Below are 20,456 nucleotides of genomic sequence, written 5' to 3' on the forward strand. Positions count from 1 at the left end.
TGGCGTGGGGGCCTTTGGCGGCTCCTCGTCATCCTGCCCGCAGAACTGGAGGCACAGGGCCGGAGACAGGCCTGACTGGTGGCCCAGGGATCCCTTTGCCTTCTGCTGGCGACACTTGTTGGCAGCTTGGTGTTTAGGCCCCGGGCAGACTGGGTGCCCCAGTGGCCCCTGCCGTCTCTCCTCCGGGCACCCAGCTCACGCGAGGTGACGGGGCAGTCTCGTCCGTTTGGGTCACAGCACTCTTCTGCTGCTTCCTCCACCGTGACCCTCTGTTGGTGCAGCCTGCACCTGCCTGTGCAGACTCTGGGTGCCTCTCAGAGGCCTCGGGCTCCGCTCTCCTCTGGTTCCGCGTCCTCTGGAGCATCATCCTACCTGCAGAGGGGGTCGCTCCAAGCGCTTTTCCTGGCAGGTGGTGGCTCTCACTCACAGAACTGTGGCCCTTTCACAGGTCTCCAAAACTGACCCGTCCCCGAAGAGGGAGGCCCCCACCATGATTCTTTTCAATGTGGTATTTGCACTGAGGGTGAGTGTGTAAATGACTGAAGAGCAGATCGGGTGGGGGGGGGTGTTGGGGGAGGGGGGCCATGGGGGAGGGGCAGGGGGAGAAGGTGGTGCTGAGGAGGAGGGGTTGGGGCGGGCTCAGGGAGGAGTGGAGGGGCAGCGACTCATTTCCAGAGACTGCCATTCACTCAACTCAGCCCACTCTGGGCATAGCACTGGCCCCTCTTGGGTGCTGGAAGAGTCTAACTTCATTCTTTCCCTCTTTTTAAAGTAAAATGTACATAAAACGTATCATCTTAACCATTTTACAGTGAGATTTTGGTGGCATCTGATAACAGTGTTGTATAACCATCACTGCTACCCTATTTTCATTGTCCCAAAAGGACATCAGTTATTCCAAATGCTCTTTCTTCCCCCAGCCCCAGACGCTACCAGTCTGCTTTCTCTTTCTGTGGATTTACCTGTTCTGCATGTTTCATGTAAAAGGGATCCTACAGTATGTGACCTTTGGTGTCTAACTTCTGTCACTTAATGTAATGGTTTTGAGAGTCGTCCGGTTTTTTATAATCTTTTTTTTAAAATTGCAGTGTGGTTGATGTATAATGTTTCAGGTGTACAGCAAAGCGATTGACATATATATATATATATATTCTTTTTCAGATTCTTTTTCGTTACAGATTATTATAAGATACTGAATATAGTTCCCTGTGCTGTACAGTACGTCCTTGAGGGTTTTTTAAATAATCTTTTAATTGAATCATGCACGTTGTAATGTATATCAGTACTTTTTTCCTTTTTATGGCTCAATCATATTCCATTGAAAGGAGATCATACTTTGTTTTATCTACTGGTGAACTTTTGGGTTGTTTCCACTTTTTGGCTGTAAGAAAAATGCTGTTAAGGACATTTATGTACAAGTTTTGTGTGAACACATGTTTTCATTTCCCTTGGGTGGATACCTAGAAATGGACTTGCTGGGTCATGTGGTGATTCAGTGCTTAACCTTTTGAGAAGCTGCCAGACTGTCTTCCACAGCAGCTGCACCATTTTACACCCCCACCAGCCATGGATGAGGGTTCTGATTTCTCTACATTGTCAGCAACACTTGTTATGTTCAGTTGTTTTATAATTAAGCCTAATTACTTCTTAAGGCAGTTCCAAGCACTGTTTGAAGTTTTGTTTTCACTAGTTAGAGGAAATTTCTCGGTAAAGCTGTCAAAGGGTTTCCCAGGTGGCTTAGTGGTAAAGAACTTCCTGCCAGTGCAGGAGACACAGGTTTGATCCCTGGTTCAGAAAGATCCCCTAGAGGAGGAAATGGCAACCTACTCCGGTATTCTTGCCGGGAGAATTCTATAGACGGAGGAGCCTGGTGGGCTGCAGTCCATGGGGTCACAAAGAGTCGGACACGAATGAGCACAGCACAAAGCTGTCAGAATACAAGGGATCTCAATAAGCAAAAGAAGCACTCTTGGGTAAGGACTGGCTGGTATTACGAAGGAACTTTGAAATCTAGGAGATGTGTGTTCAGTTAAATATGGCACTCCTCCACCAGCAGATTTCACCGGAGAGTCCCGTCGTTCTTTCTGGTCGGGCACACGTGAGCTGCAGGTGGCTTTCGTACAGAAGTGTCAGAGAGAGAATGACTGTATCTTGGTGACAAGGAGCAGGCAGTGTGCTCTGTTCCCTGCGTGGTGACGGGAGTGAGCCTGAGCAGGAGGGGATCTGCCACCTCAGCTGCCTTCTGAGTCTCAGAGTGTTTTTCCCACAAAGCTTTTTTTGATCTCACTGAAGAGTTCAGAATCAAAATAATGCTGGAGAAAAGCTTTCTCCATTCTGAAGGGAGCTGAATTCTCAAAACTGCCCCCTTGTTGATCAGTGGAGAGCTGCCAGTTAGACACAGTGGTCTCTCCTGGTGACTGTGGGGCTGGAGGTGGCCAGAGGGGAGTGTTGCTTTCTGCTTCGTACACTTCGGTAGTGTGTGCTTTTTCAGTGTCTTTTTGTTATTTATAGCATTACGTAATGCAGACATCCACGAAGAGAACTCAGTGAAGTTAAACCAAAACCATGACCAGTGCTGTCCACCTGTCAACTCTGATAGCCCTTGAGGGGCGGGGGTGTGAGAAGCCGCTGCGGCCCCACCCTGGATGTTGCAGGCAGGCCTTCATCTCTGGGAGCAGCGGCATGTGATAGCCGAGTGTGTGACTCCCCTGGGCGCGGCAGTCAGGGAAAAAGGAAGATTTTAAAGTGTATGGGGATTTTTGTAATAAGCAGGCTGGAGATAATCCTGCTGTCCAGTGATCGGAGAACAATTAGACAGGGTGGTGGTTTATATACTGGTGTGTTCTGTGGCCACCGTAGGTGAGAATGGGGGTGAGGCCAGACACTGGAGTGAGCGGGTGGGTCCCTCCCAGGTTAAAACAGTGGGAAACAGGGCAGTGCAGGACTTTAGAGCACAGAGGCTGTGATGTGAGCAGTGGGAGGAATTGAACGTAATGTAAAGAGTGGATAGGTTTTATTTCTTTTCTGTAGTCATAAAAATGTACACTCTTTTTACTTAGAAGTTTTCAACACGCCATGGGCTTGTCACAGTAGACTGATGACCCGTGTACACCTGTCTCTGAGGTCCCACAGCTGCTGCCTCTGACCCTGGGTCCCTCTGCCCTGACCCTGTTGCTCGAGTGAGGAGGACAGGTCTCAGACCACCTGTCTGCTCACCCCTACATACTTTAGGAAGCATCTCTGCGAGGGGACAGCTGTTGTACAGCACAGAACTTACAGACAGTACAGGACTTACCTTATGTAGATGGCAGCTAGTGTCTAGTTCGTGGAAACATGTCCCAGTCGTCACAGCGTTTTTTCCTATTGGCCTGTCTGAACTGGAGTGAAAACCAGAAACCAGCCCACAGAAGCGTGGGGGGTTGTGTACCCAGGCCTCTAACGCTCCCCTCTTCTCCATCTAGAACTCTCTCCTCCTTTATCCCGTGGACGGGTCCACGATCAGACCTGTCTCTGTGCAGACAGTCCCTGTGTCTCCTGCAAAGTGGACTTCTGCTCTGAAGGCCTGACTGTGTTTGGTGGGAGTTTCAGGGGTGAGACGGTCTCACCAGTGATGCCCTTCACGTCATGCTGCTTCACACCACGTCTGCAGGGAGGGCCTGCTTCTCAGAGCTCCACTGGGGACTGGTGCCTCCTCAGTGGTCACCTTCTTGTTATACCCCACATAGCCAGGCACCTGGAGCTGGGCCCGGCCTGTGCAGCCGGTCGGAACATCTAGGCCTGCTCCTCCATGGAGGCCTCATCCAGGAGTGTGAGCAAGCGGCCCCGGGCACCCGACTTGTGGCACCGTCTTGCCCCAGCCAGTAGGCGTGTGCTGGGGGTCAGGGAGCAACCATGTGCCCAGGTCACGCTCCTCCCTCTGCTTTGCTGGGAGGAGGATTTTTACATAGACGTTTCTAAAATCTGAGGCAGAACATTTTGATTTGAGGCACTTGTGTACACACTTAACCCAGACCCTCTATCCCATGACCTTCTGGGGACCCTTGGGGGCCCTCCTGGATGTGGGGAGGGCTGCGGTCTGCAGGGGGCCCGGCGTGGACCTAGCCCTGAGCCCCTCCCCACACAGGTGTGCTGCCAAGGATGAGTTCTGTTTGTGAATGTGGATCTGCTAGGAGCTAGAGTGTCTCCAGCTCCAGGTGATGAAGGTGTTTACTTTGTCTAGGTCAAGGTTTGGCCCAGGAGCCCAGCTGTGGACCTTTGCCGAGGGCCGTGTCTGCAGATAAACGGGGGGAGGCCAACCGGAGGCTCTAATCAGGGCCACCACTCGTCCCCCTCCTCCCGCCTCCACCCCGTGATGACTCAGCCTCCCTGTCAGCCTCCTGGGGTGCTGAGTCACGGCAGGTGGTTATCAGCTCTGGGAGCATCTTCACAGACCTCACAGCTGCCTGCCCCACCCTTGGCCTGGGTGGGTGCGCAGGCCTGGCCTGGCTCTGGCCCCCGATAGGTGCCAGAATTAGCAGAGGGGTGCAGAGGGATGTGTGGGGGCCTGGTGCCTGCTGACCTGTTAGCCAGCTCTCAGGAAGAGCGCTTACTCTGAGGACAGAGGTCTTCACTGAGCAGTGGGCCTAATGCTTGTGTCTCACTCTGTGTCCCTGTTGTTACTTGTATGCTTGTGTGACTGAGCTCTCACATAGCTGGTCCCATGCAGACCAGCCCACAGCCACTCCCTGGAGATCGTAGACACCGCCGGGGCTCTGCTCTTCGTAGGCTCACTCTGAGCACTTGACCTGTGGGCTGATTGGTGAGGGAGGGGCCCTTGTTCTTCCTCAGATGGGAGCCTGTGACCTTGGGTCCCCCTGCACGTGGTGGCGGGGTCTGGGCCTTCTGTTGTGTCACTGGGCTGCCCCTGCCAGGCCCAGAGTGCATTCCTGAACATCCCCCGCCCCAGGACGCGCTGGCCTGGGGCCCAGAGTATGGAAACCTTTCTCACTTGTTAGAAGTGCCTGCGTGCCTGTCCCTCCCCACTGGGGACCCCACAGGGCCGTCTGTGCTGCCGTGCGGGCAGCAGCTCCATGCCCACCATGGAATGTGAGCAGACCGGCGTTGCTGGGAGAGGCCCTCGAGGGGACCCAGGACAGGACACCCAGAGAGGGCTCTTCCGTGGTCTGAGCGATGCTGCGTGTCCTCCTGGGTGCCCCGCAGGCCCACGCAGACCCGTCCGTGATCAGCTGTCTGCACACCCTCTCCCGCCGCATCGCCACTGTGCTGCAGCACGAGGAGCGCCGCTGCCAGTACCTCACACGGGAGGCCAAGCTGATCCTGGCGCTGCAGGACGAGGTGTCCGCCATGGCTGACGGTGAGCACGGCGGGGGCTTCTCCAGGCAGGGGTCCCTCAGGCCCCAATACGGAGGCTGGTGGGCTCTGTGCTGGACTGAGCATGCCCTGGGTGCACAGCAAGACCCTTGAAGGTCACAGCGAGACCCAGGCTCCCGAGCTGATGTTCCGGGAGTGGCTCCCCAGCCCAAAACGTGCCCCTCCCCCCAGACCCCCGCATCATGGCTTCTCCCGAAGGTCAGGTGCCACCCTGGTCCTGCTGGGCAGTTTCCCTGGGGTGGGGGGCATGCGGAAGGACAGCGTCGAGCTGGAAGGAGTCCGCTTCTTTGCTTTCATCAGAATTGAAGGGGAGCCCAATTGAGCTGTCAGCTGACCAGTTATTAAAAGTAATATCTGCTGATAGATCCGCTTGAGGCTTTGGTGCACTGTCAGCATTTCAGAGCTGAGAGATGCCCCCCTCTGTCCCAGGCTTTGCACCTCTGTCTTCTCAGGTCAGCACCTCCATAACAGAAGAGAAAACCAGGACTAGATTTGCCAGTGAACTTGGGCTAATTTTAGCTATAAGTAAAAGTACACATGAATGTGCCACTTGGAAAAATTTGTTTTTGATGTTTGACAGTTGTCAAAATGTGTAATATATTTATTTTCCCCAGTTATGTACTATTAATAATAACAACCCAGAAGTTTTATCTTTTAAAACCATTCTTTAGAGTTTGTGACTTTTTCACTGGAATTTGTAAAAGTTCAATGTAAGTACATATATTTTTTGTTAGATGTTACATGAGGCCTGTACCTGCAGAGTCAGGTGGGGCCAGTGGTCAGGGGAAATCCAGACACCGTATGAAGACGGTGGAGTGGACCAGCGGGCGATGTTTGGTGTACAGTCGCTTAAAGTTCTTCTTAGGTCTAACTTGCCATCTGGCCTGTGTGAGCTCTGTGCTATGCAGGCTCTGAGTCCTCTGTGTTGCAATTCTTTCAGCAAATGACGGGCCTCAGTCCCCATTCCATCACATCCTGCCCAAGTGCAAGCTGGCCAGGGATCTCAAGGACACTTACGACAGGTGAGATGAGCGGCCCCCTGCCCAGGGCCTCTGCAAGGCGGGCGCCATCTCCCCGCTCTGCCTGAGATGGGAGGGAGGGCGGGAAGGCGCCTGGCTGGGACGGCACCTCTAGACTGTCCTCTGACTAGAAAATGGACCTGAAAAAAGCTGTGTGTGGGGCCTAGAACACAGGGTGACACTGACTGAGCACAATACATACCACGTTCAGGCCCTCCTTCTTCAGGCGGGGTCACTGTGGCCACCGCACCCAAGAGGAGACTGAGGCTCAGAGTCTAGGGCTGGGTTGGCCCTTCTCCCCGCCACTAGCTCTAGGGTCTTGGGGGTTTGGGACATTGAGTGTGTGGGGCAGCGGGCAGCGGAGACATGGCGGGAACCCCAGCTCAGCACCAGCTCTTACATGTGGACAAGCAAGGCACTCCTCTTCTTTCTAAGGGGTGTCCATGTGGCTTTGACCACTGCTCCCTGGCCCTGGCTCTGCGGGACCCCAGTCCTGGGTGGGGAGTGGGGGTTGGGGCTGTCTGCCTGAGTGCCGCTGGCTGGCAGCTTCTCTTGTTCTGCTCTTGGCCAGTGGGCTCACCAGAGGCTTCTTGGGGCTGAGGGGGCCGGCGTGTTGCTGGGCAGAGTGCACGAGGGGCACTCCCCTCCCACCTCCCCTCGCCCCTAGCTTCCCTGCCCGCATGTCCTCCCTGCCCCCACCTCCTCCTCCATCCAGGAGACCATGTTCCCTGCTGAAGGCGGGCTTGACCTGAGAGCTGTGGCCAGAGCACCGTCGGAGATAGTGGTTTGTCCACATCCTTTCCTTTTTCCATGTAAGTTTTCTTTTTCCCCGTGAATTCTCTTCTTTTTTTTTGGCTGTACTTTGGGGCTTGTGATAGCTTAATTCCCCGACCAGGGTTGAACCCGGTCCTCCTGCAGTGGAAGCATGGAGTCCTAACCACTGGGCTGCCAGAGAATTCCCCGCCTTTTTTTTAATGTTAATGTTTTTTTCTGATTTCACCAATATTATGTATTTATTGTAGATGTAGGAAAGTATAAAGAAAATAAAACCATCTGTAATCCCATGCCCAGTGGTAATCACTGTGATGTTTTGGTAATTGTCCTTTTTTTATTTAACTTAAGCCTTTGAAGAGGTCCCCTGTCTGTCAGGTCTGAAAGTCAGAGCACTGAGTTTCTTTCCCCTCACACCCTTGCCAGGGCCCCTCCTGGTGGCAGGCTGTGTCACGTGGCCGCATGTTGTGTGCCCGTCACAGGGCACGAAGCCCAGGAGGGTGAACCTGGAGCATACTGCGTGTGCGCTTTGCCCTGTACCTTCTCACTTTCATCTGCACCTTAGACGTCTGTCTGTTGGTAAACAGGGACTGACTGCTCTGCTGCCCAGCTGCCTGCCGCCTCCCTGGGGCTTCATGGTCTCCAGCTTTTGCTGCTGAAGGACATGCGGCTTAGCCATGTGTGTTTTTTTGCGGGTGCCCGTGCATCCCTGAGAGAAATTCCTAAGTGGAACTGCCGGCTGAGTAGTCATGTGTGTGTGTCACGGAGGTACTGCCCTCTGTGGCTGCGTCTGCCCACCTGTCAGTAGCACCAGACTTTGCCACACAGGGTCTTGAGAGCTCTCGGGTTCTGCCAACCATGGTGGGTGGCGATGGTGTCTCAGGTCAGCAGATATGAACACATGTGTGCACGTCTTCACCTGTGGCCCACCCCTGTTCCCTTCTCTGCGAACGCTCTGCTCTGGCCCCGTTTCCTCCTGGGGACGCAAGTGCCTTTAGGTGGGAGGGAGAGCTGTCCTCGGGGATGCACGGAGTGGCTGCTGTTTCCATGTCTTTATTTCGATGACCTCTGGGTGTCAGAGGACATCAGAGCAACGTCCCTTGAAACTGCACGTTAGATCCAGGCCAGTGTGGGCTTACAGTAAAAAGCAATCCAGAGCCAGACTGTATGTTCCTGAGCAAACAACAAGCTGTGAGTTCTTAGGCTTGAATTGTGTTGGGATGCTGCAGGGATGGGGCGCCGAGAGCTCAATGCTGCTCTCGCCGTCTGCTGGACCAGCCGAGCCCGAAGCCGGGGCAGCCCGGCACCCTCTAGTGGCAGCAGTTCCAGGGACAGGAGTCAGCACTCAGCAAGAGCAGCTCCCAGGTCCCCCATTCAGCACTTTGCCTCCTTCCTGAACCCGGACAACCCCCACCCTGTTTCCAGGCCCCACTCTGGGTCCTGCCCAGTGCTCCTCCCGTAGGAATCCCAGGCCATCCGTGTCCTCCCCTGTCCCCACCTGCTGACAGCAGCAGCTCTGACCCAGCGGGAAGTCTGTGAGGGTCTTGCCAGGCCCACCCTGCTCCTGCAGGGCGGGCTGCACCAAGGGGCAGGAAGGCAGGTGGTAGGGAGCATGCAGCCCTTTCTCGGTGGAGGCTCGCCAGGAGGCCCCAGGAAGGGCTTTCTCAGAGCAGAAGCAAGAGGCCTGAAGCTGAGGTCTGGTTGAGGTTAGAGGCTGGGGCCTCTTAACTTTGCACAGGGGCATTCTGGATTGGGTGCTTTGACTGCAGTCCCATGTGTGGTGTGGCCTGGAGGCCCTGTGCGCTGGGACCTCTGCATCTATGAATCACTGCTGCCGCGTGACTCCTCGGAGTCCACTGCTGCTTGCCCAGCACCTGTGTCTCCCCGTGTAGCTTGGTGACTTCAGTGACAGCATCCCCCGAGGTTGGGGATGTCCCCTGGCCATCTTTGCTCAGCATGTGGATCCCGTGGTGGGGCTTGAAGAAGTGTTTGCCAAGCAGCTCCTGGCCTGTGGGTGGTGCTGGGGGTGCTGGGGACTCTGCCCTGCTCGTCACTGCCTGTCCAGAGCAGGGCTGGGCCCACAGACTTGCCCACAAATATCCTGGGAATTTCAGTCCTTTCCCACCAAGTGCACCTGTGTTTGAAATTTCAGTGTTGGCTTTTAGCAGCCCACCTAGTCCTCCTGGATCATGTGCAGTGTTGTCCCTCTGCATGTTGTGTTTGGGACCAGAGGGTGCAGGGCCGGCTTCAGAGGTCTCTGGTCTGGGGCAAGGAGAAGGGTGACTGGTACAAGCCCACAGGAGGACATTAGGTTAGGGACTAAAATTTGGATGCTGAGATGTGAGGTGGGGAATGAGCTTGCATCCTATGCTGCCTGGGATGTGAAAGATAAGAGCTTGTTGAAAGGCCAGTGTGATCACCTTGGCCCTCGGGCTCTGGAGGGGCATCTATCTCATGTCACAGGCGGGGCGGGGTCTCAGAGTTGCAGTCCAGTGTGTGGTGTGGCCTTATCCGTGTGAGGGGCTGGATAAGCCTCACACGAGCACAGTGTTTTCCTCAGTGTCCACACCAAACCGTTAGCTGCCCTGACGATACAAGTACAAGATGCTTAGGACCCTTTTCCGGCCCGGCCTCTACTCTTCTAGTGCTCAGTCGCTCAGTCCTGTCCAACTCTTTGCGACCCCAATGACTGTGACCCCATGATGCTGCACAGGCTTTGACGTCTTGTCTGCCTGGTACCAGTTGGCACCTCTGCTGATCCCCATGAGGCCCCAGGCCACACCTGCCCCTGCCCCCTCCTCCACGTCCTTTTTCTTACCACTCTCTCCGGCTTCTTGTGTTCACATAGTTTGCTTACAATTCCCTGTGTCTTTCCTGGCACGGCTGAGTGGGAGCCCCCAAATGCAGGCTGTAAATTGTGCACCAAGAGCCTGAACCAGTGCCTGGGGCCTCCTCCTGCGCCCAGTGGCTCAGAGTCTTGCACACGGCATTGCTGGGCTCCTGGAGGAGCCCACTTGGCTATGTTTGAAAAGAGATGAACCTCGATGTTTACTGTGACTCTGGCGTACCAGCAGTACCTTGTGCCATGTCCTAGAAGGGGGCTTAGAGATAGGAAGACCTTGGTTTTGAGTCCACTGCCTTTCTGAGCAGGTGTGATGTGAACTCAGCCACAGCTTGTGGCCCCCTTGCAGCTGAGGGCCTGAGACCCTCTCTTGTCCCTCAAGGGGGATGGCTGGGGACAGGGCAGCCCTGGGAGAGGGCCCGGTTCTCCAAGTGCCCCAGTGGCAGCACAGGAGAGGGAGCGACGCTGGTGCTGGCAGGAGTCCTGGGGGGAGCTGAGGTAACAGGCGTGCTCCATGTTCTTCCCACGGTCCCTCTCCCTGGTGCCCATTCCCTGCTGGAGACAATAAGGACTGATTTTTACATTTGAAACTGCTGCCCGTGGCTTCCGCACAGCTCTCTGGGCAGGGCTGTGGGGAGGACTGTAAGAACAGCCTGTGGAGGTGGGGCGGGGGCCGTGGGCCACCTCTAGCACCCAGATCCCTGAGTCTGTGCCCAAGAGCCCCGAGGCCTGAGTGCCAGCAGGGCCAGTGGAGCGGACTGGAGCGTGGCGGGAAGGGCACAGGGCACAGGCCCAGCGCCCTCCTCTGCTCTAGCAGTCGCTCCTTCTGTGCCTGGCACCTGGGCCGGGTCAGGGCCTCAGCTTCGTCCCTGAGAGACGGTGGCCCAGAGGATCTTGTTCTCAGGCCTTCCCCCACTCCAGGCAGGAAGTGCTCAGTGTCCCCGCCCGTGCTGGCCATGCAGGGAGCACTGCACCTTGTGGATTCTGGTCGGGAAACAGCATTGACCGCGGGCAGCAGAGTCTGCTGCTGTCCCCTGCACAGGACAGATGGGAACTCGGAGCTGCCCGCGGAGCTAGGGCTGGGCTTGGGGTTCACTCCACTGAGAAGGTGGGCCTTGAGTTGGGATCTGTAGGCAGGGAGGAGCCCTGGTGCTCCTGAGGGAGAGCGTGTGGCCAGGGCAAGTCCATGAGCTTGGAGAGCAGCAGGGCGGCCTGTCCCGCTGGACTCTCCGGCGGGAGGACGCAGGGTCGGCAAGAGTGGGCAGGTCCCACAGGGCTCTGGCACTTTGGGGTCTTGGCTGGGATTGCTGAGGTGGGACCCCTGGGGGTCTGCATAGGGAGGGCAGACCGAGGGGGCCAGAGTGGAGCAGGTGTGCACTTTGTCCCTGCGTGGAGCAGGTAGGATGGACAGGTGGTCTGCGGTGGGACGTGAGACACGAGAGTCAGACACAGAGTCGCCGTGTTTGGCCTGAGCAAGGTCGGGGAGACGAGGGGCGCCAAAGGCCCGAGCGGGGGCTGGCGTGGCTGCTGGCTGTGGAGCGCCTGCACGGCTGCGGCTGCGGCATCTGCAGGGGGGGGCTCCTCCCTCATGGCGTCTGGGGGCCGGCACCGCCCCTCTGCCCTACCGCTCCCCCTTCCTCTCCTGCTCGCCCTGCCCAGCAGCCCACCATGTGCAGAGGAAGCCCTGGGATGCCTGGATGCATTGAGCCTTGGGGCAGAGATCAGAGAGGCTTCCCTGATCCCTTGCCTCTGATTGGACTGCAGATTCCAAGGCTGGCCAGAAAGGCAACTTTTGTGTGTGTTCCTAATACATCTTCTTCTCTTAACCCTACTGAGATATGGGGTAGGATGCTTTCTCGTCTGGGAAGCCTCCCTGCAGTGTACCTGTGGGCCAGGTGGAGGTACCCTCAGGTGGGTGTGCAAGGTGTGGTTGCGTGTGCGAGGCTGGGGGCCCTCTCTCTGCAGCTTGTGCACATCTGGCGTGGTGCGGCTCCACGTCAACAGCTGGCTGGAGGTGAGCTTCTGCCTGCCCCACAAGATCCACTACGCGGCCAGCAGCCTCATCCCGCCGGAGGCTATCGAGCGCAGCCTGAAGGCCATCCGGTGAGTGCCAGCCCCACGCCCGCCGGCCCTTCTCTCCTGTGTCTGCCTGAGGTGTACCAAGCACTTGGGTCCTCTTCCTGCCGCAGAAACTGGCAGGTAGGGCTCTGCTGTTTGTACAGGAAACACATGTTTTTGTGTTCAGTTTTGTCCACGAGTGACCACCACCCTCGGCTCACCCCCAGAGCCTCTCAGCACCGCCTGGCCAAGTGGGCCTTTGCACTGCAGCCCCAGCCTGGGGCCTGGGCAGGGCTGTGGGCCGCGCCTCACGGCCGGCAGCGGGCCTGACCCTCAGAGGGCTGTGTCTTCGTGGTGTTACTCCCGGGGTCTCTGCTTGAACCAGAACTTGTGGGATCTATTTGTCCATTTCACTGATTTCCTGCAAGGAAACCGCAGAGCCCAGTCTTCTGCCTTCCCCTCCCCCACCACGTTCTCTGTCTCCTTAAATGTCTTTTAACCAGAAACAGAGATCTGGGCATGGAACAGCAGATGTTTCGAGGACAGAAAGCAGAGCACTGTCTTCCTCCCTCACCCAGGCCCCTGCTGTCCGTGCCTTTCCTCCTGGGCTTCCTTCCCAGCGTGTGTCTAGGTAGTTCTGTTCATAGTCTGAGGTGGGGATTTTGCTTTTCCCATGTGTTGTGTGTTGTGCTTAGTCACTCAGTCGTGTCCGACTCTTTGCGACTCCACGGACTGTCGCCCGCCAGGCTCCTCTGTCCATGGGAATTCTCCAGGCAAGAATACTGGAGTGGGTTGCCATGCCCTCCAGCGGATCTTCCCAAGCCAGGGATCGAACCCAGGTCTCCTGCGTTGCAGATGGATTCTTTACCATCTGAGCCACCAGGGAAGCCCTATTTGGGACTGTTTCCTTGGGAAGGGTTGACTCATTTTTCAGTCAACCAGTGTTTGCTGGGCAGTCCCAGAGGTGGGAGGGAGCTGGGTCATCAGGGCTCCCTCAGTTCTTTCTGCTGGCAACAGTCTCCTCACAGGTTTTTAAAGGCCTCAGGGCACAACTATGTCTTCCAGTTCCTCCCGAGGCCTTCTTTCCAGGTGCCCACCCTGAGAGCCCGAGGCCGCTTGTCCCACTGACCGTGTCTCTGCCCCGCAGCCCATACCATGCCCTGCTGCTGCTCAGTGATGAGAAGTCCCTGCTGGGTGAGCTCCCGCTTGACTGCTCCCCAGCCCTGGTGCGCGTGATCAAGACCACGTCCGCCGTGAAGAACTTGCAGCAGCTGGCCCAGGACGCGGACCTGGCCTTGCTGCAGGTACCTCTGGGGGCCTGGGGAGATAACCTAGGTGGGCAGGATGGGCAGTGGTGGGAGGCTGGGCATGTCATAGGAGGCACCTCAAGCTGCCTCCCGAGGACCTTAGCCCAGCCAAGCCGCTGTGCGGCCTGCCACAGTGATGGATCTGGAGTCAGACCCGGCCTCTGTGCTGGGGGCCTGACTTCCTCTGAGTGTCTGTATAGTGGAGGGGGTGCTGGGCTGTGGCAGAGAGGAGTGAGGCCTTCATGATGCCGGGTGACCGGACTAAGCCCCTGTGGGAGCCATGCAGAGCAGGACCACACCCCGTGGCACGCAGGCCTGTGTTCTGTACGAGCTGCCATCTCCCTACCGAGTCACGTGCTTGGGGGCTGCCCTTTCTGATCAGATGGCGGCCCTTCCTCTTTGGCCGTAGATGTGGTGGAACAGTGGGCAGGGCTGAGGATGAGGAAAAGCACAGGAAGAAGTTGGAGGCTGCGGCAGGGGACCTCAAGCCACAGCCTGAGGGGGACCCCTAGTCTGGAATGGGGCAGCACGTGGCCACCAGGGGGCAGCAGAGCCCGGGCCAGGGACCATTGCTTCTGCGGAGGCTGGGACGGAGCTTTCCCAGGCTGACGGAGGCCTGTGAGGTGGCACCCGCGCCCTGTGAGGCACCTCCAGGGGGCCCGTGGTCTTTGTTCCTCAGCGCATTAGTTGTTGTTGTCCAGTCACTAAGTCATGTCCAACTCTGTGACCCCGTGGACCGCAACACGCCTCTGTCCTCCACTGTCTCCTGGAGTTTGCTCAAATTCGTGGCCATTAAGTTGATGATGCTATCCAACCATCTCATCCTCTGTCGTCCCCTTCTCCTTTTGCCTTCAATTTTCCCAGCATCAGCGTCTTTTTCAGTGAGTTGGCTCTTTGCATCAGGTGGCCAAAGTATTGGACCTTCAGCATCAGTCCTTCCAATGAACATTCAGGGTTGATTTCCTTTAGGATTGACTGGTTTGATCTCCTTGCTGTCCAAGGGACTCGCAAGAGTCTTCTCCAACACCACAGTTCAAAAGCATCAATTCTTTGGTGCTCAGCCTTTATGGTCCAACTCTCACATCTGCATATGACTACTGGAAAAACTGTAACTTTATGGACCTTTGTTGGCAAAGTGATGCCTCTGCTTTTTAATACGCTGTCTAGGTTTGTTATAGCTTTCCTTTCAAGGAGCAAGCTTTTAATTTATAGCTGCAGTCATCGTCCACAGTGATTTTGGAGCCTGGGAAAATAAAATCTGTACTTTTCCCACATTTTCCCCATCTGTTTGCCATGAAGTGATAAGACTGGATGCCATGATCTTAGTTTTTTTAAGTTGAGTTTTAAGCCAGCTTTTCCCACTTTCCTCTTTCACCCTCATCAAGAGGCTCTTTAGTTCCTCTTGGCTTTCTGCCATTAGGGTGGTATTATCTGCGTATCTCAGGTTACTGATTTTTCTCCCACAATCTCGATTCCAGCTTGTGCTTCATCCAGCCTGGCATTTCGCATGATGTACTCTAGACATAAATAAATAAGCAGGGTGACAATATACAGCCTTGACGTACTCCTTTCCCAATTTTGAACCAGTCCCTTGTTCCATGTCTGATTCTAACCGTTATTTCTTGATCTACATACAGGTTTCTCAGGAGGCAGGTTAGGTGGTCTGGTATTCCCATCTCTTGAAGAATTTTCCATGGAGATGGGAATGTTAGCACGTTAGGGGAGCTTGTTCACCAGGCCTGAGTCTAAGGCCATTTTTCCCCCAAAGCAGCCTTTTGGGATTCTGTTGTCTAGAATACTTCCCCCATCTTTACCCCATGACCTTGGTCTACCCCATGTGCGAGTGTTTATTGACCCGTGCCTGGTATCTCAAGTGGGGTCCTGGAATGCCTTCCTAGCACCCAGGAGACACAGACCTCGGAGGCGCTGGCCACGGTGTGTGCCCCGCTGTGCGGCATCCTGACCAGTGTGCGAGGGGCAGATGCCTGTGTGTGAGCAGCTCTGGGGGGCCCTCTCTGCCCCGCGGCTGCCTGACAGGAGCCCGTGTAGACACGCCTCCCCTGGCTGCAGTTGCCCTGCACAGAGCTCTGATGATGTCCCCTCTGTCTCTCCCTGGCTGTGGCCTTGCCGTCTGCTTCCTCGCCGTCTGCTTCTTCGCCCCTCTACACTGAACCGGTGCAGATCGGGGTTTGCCACTGGTGTGGTCACGCAGGGCCCAGCCCCGGGGGTGGATCGTACCCGCCGCTGGGACTGCTGCTTCCTTCAGCAAACGGCCCAGCGGAGGCCCTGCATGGATGTCAGGGAACGTTGGCCTCAGGTGTGAGTGTCAGCTGGTGATTCAGAGGTTTTTGTCTAATGAAACCAATATATTCTTTTTTATAAAAGTTCAAATATCACACAAATTATAGACACAAACAGAGTAAGTGCCCAAAATCCCATATCCCAGCAGTAACCACAGTAGATTCCTCCAACTCTTTTATATACATGTTAACATATAATCTTTGAATAACAAAATTAGGATTATACTTACATTACTTGTGATAAATGAACAGTGCCCTCGTAGACCTCTGTGTTCTAATGTGAGTGGGACCTTCCTTACGTGGGACTTTGCAGATGGAATTAACTCTCTTGAGATGGGGCGATAATGCTGGATGATCTGGGTGGGCCCTCATGAGAGGGAGGTAGGTGGAGAGGCTTTGACTACAGAAGTGGGAAGTGACCTGCAGAAGAGGTGATCGCGGAGGCCAAGGTAGGAGGCATGGTCTCACCTCACCTCACGCCGGTAACAGCAGCTTGTATCTTGGAGGCAAAGATCAGCGTCCCTGCCAACAGCCTGACTCTAGCTCAGTGCTCCCAATTTCAGACTTCTAGCCTTGAGCGGGCGCTCTGGCTGCAGGGAGAGGGGATATGGAGCCTGCTGGGCGAGGTTGGTGGCAGAGACTGAGGGAAGTGAGCCTGTTTCCTTTAGAGCCATTGTTACTGGGACTTGGGGTGAGAGGGAGGGTCAGCAGTGGGACTGAAACTTCCTTTGTGTTTGCGTTGGTGCCGCTGGAGGCTCTGTCTGCTGAGACTAGGTGAGGGTGTTTTGGTGCTGTGCCCGCAGGCACCTGGCTCTGGTGGCCAGGGTAAGCACTGCCCAGGGCCATGGTCTCACCCTGGCCCTCCCTCCCGGCGCTGCGGTCTGTCTGTGGGCCATCCTGATGTCTTAAGAGCCCAGGGCAGCAGGACAGAGGGAGGTTCTCCAGGGACGAGTGAGGGGTGGGGGTGGGTGCATGACCCCTCATCCACTGTCCTGGTGCGTGGTGCCGGTGGGCGAGGGGCCGGCCTCTGCCAGGATGAGCAGGCAAGACCCTTGCTCAGCTGAGTGGCCCTCGTCCTGGTTGCTCCAGGCGTCCGTACCGGTGCCAGCCAGGACAGCTCAGGGACCTGTCAGGTGGTGGGAAGGTCAGCCTCCCAGCACTGTCCTCCGCCCCCTGCCTGCAGGTTTTCCAGCTTGCAGCCCACCTGGTGTACTGGGGCAAGGCTATCGTCATCTACCCGCTGTGCGAGAACAACGTCTACATGCTGTCTCCCAACGCTAGCGTGTGTCTGTGAGTCCCTCTGGCTGCCAGGGCCCCCAGGAGGTGCTCCCAGCTCAGCCAGGCCCCTATTCCAGTTCTGGCCTGGTCCCACCCCTCCAGCGCTACCCAGGCCTGTGCTTCTCTGCACTTGCAGCCTCTGGGAAAGGTCTGCGCCTGCCCATGCCTGCCAGCCAGTGGGCCCTGCACAGGGCACCTGGAGGGAGGTCAGGAGCCTTGGTCCTGACACGGAGGCTCACAGGGGCTGCGGTGTGGGGAAAGCATCTGGACTCTGTCCTCACTGCTCCCTCCTGGCCCCCTCACCACGCTGCGTCCCTTCCTGCCCAGCGCGGCTCAAGGTGAGGATGCAGACGCCTGAACCGAGGGGAGGCCTCTCGAGCTCAGGGATCCTCACCCTATCCCCAGGTATTCTCCGCTCGCCGAGCAGTTCTCCTGCCAGTTTCCATCTCATGACCTGCCATCTGTCCTTGCCAAGTTCTCCTTGCCTGTCTCCTTGTCAGAATTCAGGAACCCCCTGGCCCCCCCTGTGCAGGAGGTGAGTCTTGGGAGCTGGGGGATCCCAGGGACCAGCCACCTGGCTTTGGTCCCTGATTGATCCCAGGCCCACAGTGTTGCTGCGCCCAAAGCCTGGGTTGGGGGTGGTGTTTGCTGTGTAGAGGGCACCTGCCCTGCCAGAGGCTGACTGCTTGGCTAGGCTGCCTGCCGACACCTGGGTAGTGCCAGTCCCTCCCCATGTGGAGCCCTGTCTGCCCGTGGCAGGCAGTTCTCAGAGTTAGGGCAGAGCCAAGAAGTCAGTTGGCAGGAGATCGTGACCACTCCTGGGACGACAGAGCCACCCGGTGCCCCTTCTGGACTTGGGGGTCCTAGAATCGGGAACACAGAGAGTTTTGTTTTATTGAGCCTGGGCCCTGCCCTCCCACTCCCCTCCTGCATGCCAGGGTCCTGGTGGCCATGGGGTCTGTGGGGGTAAATCTGGGCTCACAGGCCTCCAGAATTTTCACTCTTGGGGCCTGGACAGGATGGGCCTGGGTCTGGGTCAGGGCAGGGGTGCTGGGTGTGGTGTGGTGGCCACCAGGGAGGGGCGAGGAATGGGGAATGAGCAGGTGAGTTGTGTGTTTGCAGCAGGACTGAGTGCGACCTGGGTCCCAGAGCCAGTGGTCCCCCACTCCAGCCTGGAGCCCTGGGGTCCGGGGAAGAGCCAGGTGGGACAGACGTCAGAGATGGGCTGGTGTTTTCAAGGCTTTGTCTTCAAAGTGAAGTGTTTGCTGTAACAAGTGCTGGAGCTGGTAGGCAAAGCCAGTCCTTAAAAAGCAGCCCTTTCCTCCTCAAGCTGTGAACACAGAGAAGGGACCGTGTTAGTCACCATCTCCACACAGGCCCTGGGGCTGCAGGTTTCAACAGTTCTCCCAGGGGTGGGGTGTGGTCTGCTCCAACCCCAGGCTAGAGGTTGGTCCGTTGGTCCTGTTGGTTCGTACACTTAGATGCCGAGCATGACTATTCTAAATGCCATCTTTCAAGGCACCTTTGGTTTCCAGGAACAGTGCCAGGTTGTGCCAGCTAAACAGAAGACACAGTGTGTGTGCACCCTCCCCCTCCCCAGTGCAGACTTCCCAGGGGTCTGCATGGCCGGGGGCTTTTCTTGGCCCAAGGGGCCCAGATGGAACTCGTTCTGATTCTGCTGGGTCCCGAGTGAGGCCGCCTGCCTCCCTAACTCTTGCTGCCGGCCCCGAATGTGTGCAGGTGCCGACGCGGTCTCTTATTTTATTTACAGTCCTTTTCCACTTTCCTTGCTATGACTGGGTCACACACGCTCACGGTGCACCCGTGTGTCCACGCCTGCCCGCCCCTCCCAGCAGGGAACCCCAGTGACAGGAAGGTGGCATGTGGGTCTGAGCACGTGGATGCCCCCGCACGGGGGTCCCTGTCCCCGGCAGGCTTTCCGGTCGACCCAGGGGAGGACTTTCTGCTCTCAGGGTGCAGGCCACGGGCGGGGTCCCCACAGAGCCCATGGGCTGGGAGAGGCGGCACAGCAGGGCCGCCTCGTCATAGGTCCTGTCAGCTCTGGGCAGAAAGGCATGTGTCAGCTGGGCACGTGGTGGAGCGAGGGCCGCCATGGCCCTGCCGGGTGCCCCCTCTGACCTCTGGGTGCTCCCCACCTGCAGACACAGCTCATCCAGATGGTGGTGTGGATGCTGCAGCGCCGGCTCCTGGTGCAGCTGCACACCTATGTCTGCCTGATGGCCTCGCCCAGTGAGGACGAGCCCCGCCCCCGCGAGGACGACACGCCCCTGGCCACCAGGGTGGGCGGCCGCAGCCTCAGCACACCCAACGCCCTCAGCTTTGGCTCCCCAAGTAGGACTTCCTGCCCCGGGCATCTGTCTGGTGGGGGGTGAGCACCTGGGCACCCTTGGGAGAGGCAGGTGGCGGGGAGGCCCGACCTGGGCACCTGGGAGTGACCACGGCACCGTCACAGGGCCGCACTCGACCCCTGCTCACACCGCCCTCTGGGCAGGTGTGCCCCGCATGGATGTTACTCACCCCGCTGGGCAGCTCTGCCTTGGGGGACGGCGGGAGGTCCTCCCCTGCTTCTCTGAGGATGGGGCTCTGCCTTGCTGAGTCAGGAGCAGCCTGGCCCAGCCTGGGGTTAGAGCAGACCACACCCCACCCCTGGGAGGACCGTTGAAATCTGCAGCCCCAGGGCCTATGTGGAGATGGTGCCATTTGGCCACAGTGTCCCCGTAAGGCAGCAGCCCTAAGCCCAGGGCCCTGGCTGGGGGACGATGGGCTGGCACCTCCTCAGTGCTGCCCCCAGCCTGCCCAGGGCCCTGTGAGTGGGGGGGGCTTGGATGACCTTGGCGTTTGGGGCAGCTCCCTGAGGGCATGGCGGTGAATGCCCAGGAGGGCATGGATGACCGTGGGGCCGGGGCCACTGCTCCCTGACTGGTGCCCTGGTTCTCAGCCAGCAGTGACGACATGACCCTCACCAGCCCCAGCATGGACAACTCCAGCGCTGAGCTGCTCCCCAGCGGGGACTCGCCACTGAATAGAAGGATGACGGAGAGCCTGCTGGCCAGCTTGTCGGAGCACGAACGGGCTGCCATCCTCAGCGTGCCCGCGGCCCAGAACCCCGAGGACCTCCGTATGTTTGCCAGGTGGGGCGGGGCCCTGTGTGGAGAGAGACAGGCAACGGACCTCAGCTCAGACCTCAGGACTGGTGCCTGCACGTGGGGCCTCTCCTGGACCTCTTTCTGGTGCTGCTTGTCACGTCGTCCTCATAGGGCTAGGCAGGGATCGTCCCAGGACTCTTGGGCTGGGGGCGGGGTGGGATCTGAGGTCTGCACATCATGGGTGAGACAGACTTGTCACCCCCAGCCCAGACCTGGGGGCAGAAGCTATGGCTGCCCATCCAACCCCCTGCTCCGCCGAGGGGCCCTGGTGGGAGGGGGTCCCGCGGACTGTCCAAGCCCCACCACTGTAGCTGTCCTCACACCCCCGCCCCCTCCCCCGGCAG

General features: G+C 57.4%; 1 protein-coding gene across 9 annotated transcripts in view; it reads left to right on the forward strand.

Annotated features, from left to right (window-relative positions):
- Positions 1–20,456, forward strand: part of NPRL3 (NPR3 like, GATOR1 complex subunit) — a 31,613-nt gene that overhangs the window by 10,429 nt on the left and 728 nt on the right. For 2 of the 9 annotated variants that reach the window (XR_014073514.1, XR_014073515.1), the window contains 10 exons: positions 449–523; positions 4,220–4,462; positions 5,200–5,353; positions 6,311–6,392; positions 11,968–12,105; positions 13,208–13,364; positions 16,851–16,957; positions 17,351–17,480; positions 19,108–19,297; positions 19,909–20,097. Coding sequence is in view for 6 of the 9 variants with exons in the window: in XM_081558507.1 (XP_081414633.1) it covers positions 449–523; positions 4,220–4,462; positions 5,200–5,353; positions 6,311–6,392; positions 11,968–12,105; positions 13,208–13,364; positions 16,851–16,957; positions 17,351–17,480; positions 19,108–19,297; positions 19,905–20,097 (1,469 nt within the window). In the remaining 3 variants the exon portion in view is untranslated. Of the gene's footprint in view, positions 1–448; positions 524–4,219; positions 4,463–5,199; positions 5,354–6,310; positions 6,393–11,967; positions 12,106–13,207; positions 13,365–16,850; positions 16,958–17,350; positions 17,481–19,107; positions 19,298–19,904; positions 20,098–20,456 lie in introns of all 9 variants that reach the window. The other 7 variants (XM_081558507.1, XM_081558508.1, XM_081558509.1 and 4 more) reach the window with 4 other exon arrangements.

This window comes from Giraffa tippelskirchi, chromosome 13 (assembly GCF_054371585.1).
Source record: "Giraffa tippelskirchi isolate mGirTip1 chromosome 13, T2T-mGirTip1v1.2.pri, whole genome shotgun sequence".
In the NCBI taxonomy this organism is placed as follows: domain Eukaryota; kingdom Metazoa; phylum Chordata; class Mammalia; order Artiodactyla; family Giraffidae; genus Giraffa; species Giraffa tippelskirchi.